Source organism: Argentina silus, assembly GCF_951799395.1.
Source record: "Argentina silus genome assembly, chromosome: 9".
Lineage (NCBI taxonomy): Eukaryota > Metazoa > Chordata > Actinopteri > Argentiniformes > Argentinidae > Argentina > Argentina silus.
The window spans coordinates 22,337,610-22,342,609 of NC_139663.1; the positions used below are offsets into that span (position 1 = coordinate 22,337,610).

Genomic DNA, 5,000 nt, shown 5'->3' on the forward strand with positions numbered 1-5,000 from the left:
CTCCCGTCCCATCTTCTATCTGTCATGAGCATGACATGACACATTCCTCTGTCCTCATAAGCATGACATGACACATTCCTGTCCTCATAAGCATGACATGACACATTCCTCTGTCTTCATAAGCATGACATCACACATTCCTCTGTCCTCTGACACATACACTATCTCTCATCACCTGAACATGACCAGAACACATCTCTCTCTCCTGACTGCGGTGTGTGTGCGCCTATGTGTGCGTGTGTGTGTGTGTGCTTGCATATGCGTCTGTGTGTGTGTGCGTGTGCCTGTGTGTGTGTGTCAGGTTAAACACCACAGTGGCCCCTCTGCTGTTTGCCGACCAGTACTTGCAGCTGTCCACGTCCCTGGCCTCCCCCCTGGTGTCTGGGCTGGGGCAGCACTACACCCCCCTCAACCTGGACCTCAACTGGACCTCCCTCACCCTCTGGAACAGGGACATGGCGCCCCACGTGAGTCTAGAGTCCATGGGAAAGTAGATCAGGTAGATCAGGGCTCCTGGCTGCTTAATGCCGGTTGTCCTCTCATGCTAACTCACCAACTGGCAAAGAATTCCGGAACACTCACCACCTGGAGTGTTCCAAGTGTTCTATATGCAATGTTTTACCTAGCAACAACACTCTGATTGGCTACAAAATGAAGCGTCGTCATTTATGCAGTTTTGGTGAATAAAGTCACCCTTGGCGCTCTGGGATGTTGACAATTTGGGCGACTTCATTCACCCTCGGCACTGAATGAGTTAAACAAAACATTGGTGTGGCCTTGGAGTGGTCCAGTGGTCTAGCACCATGGTCTACAGTGTGCACATATGCCCCTGTCGGCATGGGTTCGAATCCGGCCCTGCTGACAGCCTCTCCTCCTTACTGTCCTGTCTCTCTCCAATATAAATGACAAATATAACAGTGGGAGTGCCCCAGTCCAAAAAAAATAACCTTAAAAGATAACCTGTGTTGTTGTCCTGTGGCAGGGCGGGGCCAACCTGTACGGCTCCCATCCATTCTACCTGGTGCAGGAGGAGGGAGGACGGGCGCACGGAGTCTTCCTGCTCAACAGCAACGCCCTGGGTAACGCTCCGACGATCCTTCCACACGTTGAGGTTCCTCCACACATTGAGGTTCCTTCAGTTGGACAACAATCGTTATCAATTGTACAACAATCGTTTTCATTGTTCACTTTAGATGAGACCACATTCTGCTTTTTGTCACTGTAAGTTCCCTTTTAACGGTTACTACTGTATCATGATACAGATGTAGATATTGGTTTGACCCAGGATGTTTTCAAATCCTACTCTGACAGTTGTTGAATGGGATATTATGATACACGTGGATTCCCTGGTGCTTCTACCCCCCCCTCCCCTCCCCTCCCCTCCCCTCCCTGTCATTGTAGAGGTGGCGTTGCAGCCCACCCCTGCTCTGACCTGGGTGGCGATTGGTGGGATCCTGGACCTGTACGTCTTTCTGGGCCCGGACCCTCAGAGTGTGGTCAGACAGTACCTCCAGGTTATAGGTAGGTCTTTGACCTCTGACCTTTCCAGATCTAACCTCTAGCAATTTGTGTCTGTGTAGGATGCATTTCAAGATGGATGCATTTCCGTTCAAAGCTAATTGATATTGATGTTGTTTGATTGTTGGAGTTGCTCACCCTAAAGCATTTCATGGAATTTCATGATATCCTGTATGTTGTGTAAATGATAATAACATATATATGTATAATAACATTTGATTTGATTTGATTTACAAGAGAGAAAACAAGTGAAGATTGCCTCACGGACGTCTGTCCCTTCTCTTACCCCAGGCTATCCTATGATGCCTCCGTACTGGTCCCTGGGCTTCCACCTGTGTCGCTGGGGCTACCCGTCCACCAACGCCACCCGGGAGGCGGCGCGGCGGACGCACGGCGCCGGCTTCCCTCTGGTAAAGACGCCGTGGGAACCCTCGTGTTGCCGGTTGTCTCTGACTCCAGGGGAGAGCTAACGTTCGGTTAGCATTAGCAGGCTAACGTTGAGCGAACGCGTCTCTCCTCAGGACGTGCAGTGGAACGACCTGGACTACGCAGACAAGCGCCGGGTGTTCACCTTTGACCCCCGGCGTTTTGGGGACCTCCCCGCCATGGTGGAGGAGTTTCACCAGAAGGGGATGAGGTACATCCTCATCCTGGTACGTAGGGGCTTGTTGAATTACAGACGCACAACAACAACACATTTTATTCACGGTTTAAAATAGTGCTGCTTAAGAGCATTGCACAGAAATGATACCACACAGTCTTCATTGCTATTACATTTCCAACATTCAAAAATACACATTCTCAACTTGTAAGCTTGAAAAAAAAGAGGCACTTGAAGAATGAATCTTTTGTTTTTTTTTACCTCCTGTAGCAGTTAATTCCCTGTCAGTCCAGCAGGTGGCAGCAAACCCTGTACAGTAATTGTGATCAAACACACAGTACAGCGTCCCAGTGGTACAAAGACATGCTCTGTTTCTGATTCCCACTCCCAGGACCCAGGGATCAGTAGCAGCAGCCCCCCTGGGACTTACCCCCCCTTTGATGAGGGTCTGCGGAGGGGGGTCTTCATCAGGAATGCCACGGGACAGACCCTCATAGGGAAGGTCAGCTGACCCTCAGGCCTCCTCTCTCTGGAGAGATACACATTGTACCCATGTATTTGATTGGCTTGGAAATATGTCGTCCATATTCAAACAATGCCGATGTCATTAAAAAGGGGGTGTGTGTGTGTGCGTGCGTGCGTGCGTGCATGCATGCATGTGTCTGTCTGTGTCTGTGTGCGTGCGTGTGTGTGTGCGTCTGTGTGGGCGTGTGTGTGTGTATGTATGTATGTATGTATGTGTGTGTGTGTGTACGTGCGTGTGTGTGCGTCTGTCTGTGTCTGTGTCTGTGTGTGTGTGTGTGTACGTGTATGTGTATGTGTGTGTGTGTGTGTGTGTGTGTGTGTGTGTGTCTTACTCTCTCCAGGTGTGGCCAGGTCCGACAGCCTTCCCTGACTTCACCAACCCTGAGACCAGGAACTGGTGGGAGGACTGCATCAGGGAGTTCCACTCCAGAGTCCCTGTGGACGGCCTGTGGATTGTGAGTGAGTGTGTGTGTGTGTGTGTGTGTGTTGGCGTGGGTGTGTGTCATTAGCTTATAGCTACAGTAGCATGTCATTGCTACTTGGAAACATGAAAAGCACTATGCTAACATTATGTGTCTTATACGACAGCCTAGAACCTGCTATCCTTCTCTCGTCGCTCTCTTCCCAGGATATGAATGAACCAGCCAGTTTCGTGCAGGGCTCTGTGGAAGGGTGTCCTGACAGTGACCTGGAGAGCCCCCCCTACGTGCCAAGTGAGTGAACTGCAGCTGTGTCCACTCCCGAAACGATCCCTCAGTGACCCGTCACCCACATGAACAATCAGCAGTGTCATGTTTTCAGGATATCACTTACTCATATTTGGATGTTGCATTACTAACATGGTTATGTCTCTCTCTCTCTCTCTCTCTCTCGCACACGCATACGCATACACACACACACACACACACACACACACACACACACACACACACACACACACACACACACACACACACACACAGGGGTGGCTGGAGGCCAGCTGAACTCTGGCACTCTCTGCATGTCAGCACAGCAGAACCTGTCCACTCACTACAACCTGCACAACCTCTATGGGCTGACGGAGGCTGGCGCCACCCATAGGTCAGACATGTACAGTGCAAGTTTCTCTCCTGATATTTTATAGTAATGTATGTGATATTATTTGTCGTCATCTTCATAATGTAGTCTATCCAGAATAGCACAGTTCATGCACATAAAGTGTTAAATAAACACTGGATTTGTTCAATAGTGTATTTACCTCAGGTTTTTAGACTACATGATATGACCTTTAACCTTTGAACCCTCCCAGGGCCCTGGTGAAGGTGCGGGGGTCGCGACCCTTCGTCCTGTCCCGCTCCTCGTTCCCCGGCGTGGGGCGTTTCTCCGGGGTGTGGACGGGGGACGTCCGCAGCGACTGGGAGCAGCTTCGTTACTCCATCTCAGGTGAGGGAGGATCAACGTCGTCAGTGTGAAACGGTCTGTCTGTGTCCGCCCGTGGATTATGAGTACAGGTAACTCTAGCTCTTTGAGTGTGTGTAGAAACGCTGCACCGCTCACACAGGTGCTGATGAATAACCAGTGATTAGCTATTAGCATATTAGCATACACCATGAATGATTTAGACATGAATACGACCTCTGTGAACTCATGAATGATTTAGACATGAATACGACCTCTGTGAACTCATGAATGATTAAGACATGAATACGACCTCTGTGAACTCATGAATGATTAAGACATGAATACGACCTCTGTGAACTCATGAATGATTTAGACATGAATACGACCTCTGTGAACTCATGAATGGGGACAGACATATGTGCTGCCACGGCTACCAGCGCGCTGCCAACCCCCCAGGAGTAAAAGTGAACACGGAGTGTTTTAGAAGGTGTGTCGCTGAGCGCTGATGCACCTGACGGTACCTCGTTCAGCGCCGAGGGTGAAGAAAGGATAAAGAGTGCCAAGGGTGGCTTTATATATACTTCTCTCGCAAAGTTGGTACAGTTTTGGTGTTTTACTCCTTCGGCGCCGAGGGTGAATAAAATCTCCCCAAATTGTCAACATTCTCGATTTATTCACCAAAAATGCAGAAATGATGACGTTTCATAATGTAGCCAATCAAAGTGTTGTTGCTAGGTAAAACACCACATAGAACATTTACATTCCGTTTTTATGGCATTTAGCAGACGTCTTTATCCAAAGCGACTTACAACAAATACGTTTGTTTAAGTAAGTGAATCATCTATCCATCAGTCATCATAAGACAGTCATCAATGCTCAGACCAGGGGCCATAGGCAGTCGCAATGCTAGAAGATTATTATTATTTTTTTTTTAACTTTCTATGAAGATTATTATTTATTTATTTTTTAACTTTCT

At 48.6% G+C, this 5,000-nt stretch overlaps 1 protein-coding gene across 3 annotated transcripts in view; it reads left to right on the plus strand.

Annotated features, from left to right (window-relative positions):
- Nucleotides 1-5,000, plus strand: part of gaa (alpha glucosidase) — a 13,343-nt gene that overhangs the window by 3,120 nt on the left and 5,223 nt on the right. For 2 of the 3 annotated variants that reach the window (XR_014554407.1, XM_083677096.1), the window contains exons 3-12: nucleotides 302-467; nucleotides 983-1,079; nucleotides 1,402-1,521; nucleotides 1,810-1,928; nucleotides 2,040-2,171; nucleotides 2,511-2,621; nucleotides 2,996-3,099; nucleotides 3,233-3,357; nucleotides 3,607-3,724; nucleotides 3,933-4,066. Coding sequence is in view for 2 of the 3 variants with exons in the window: in XM_083677096.1 (XP_083533222.1) it covers nucleotides 302-467; nucleotides 983-1,079; nucleotides 1,402-1,521; nucleotides 1,810-1,928; nucleotides 2,040-2,171; nucleotides 2,511-2,621; nucleotides 2,996-3,099; nucleotides 3,233-3,357; nucleotides 3,607-3,724; nucleotides 3,933-4,066 (1,226 nt within the window). In the remaining variant the exon portion in view is untranslated. Of the gene's footprint in view, nucleotides 1-301; nucleotides 468-982; nucleotides 1,080-1,401; nucleotides 1,522-1,809; nucleotides 1,929-2,039; nucleotides 2,172-2,510; nucleotides 2,622-2,985; nucleotides 3,100-3,232; nucleotides 3,358-3,606; nucleotides 3,725-3,932; nucleotides 4,067-5,000 lie in introns of all 3 variants that reach the window. The other variant, XM_083677097.1, reaches the window with a different exon arrangement.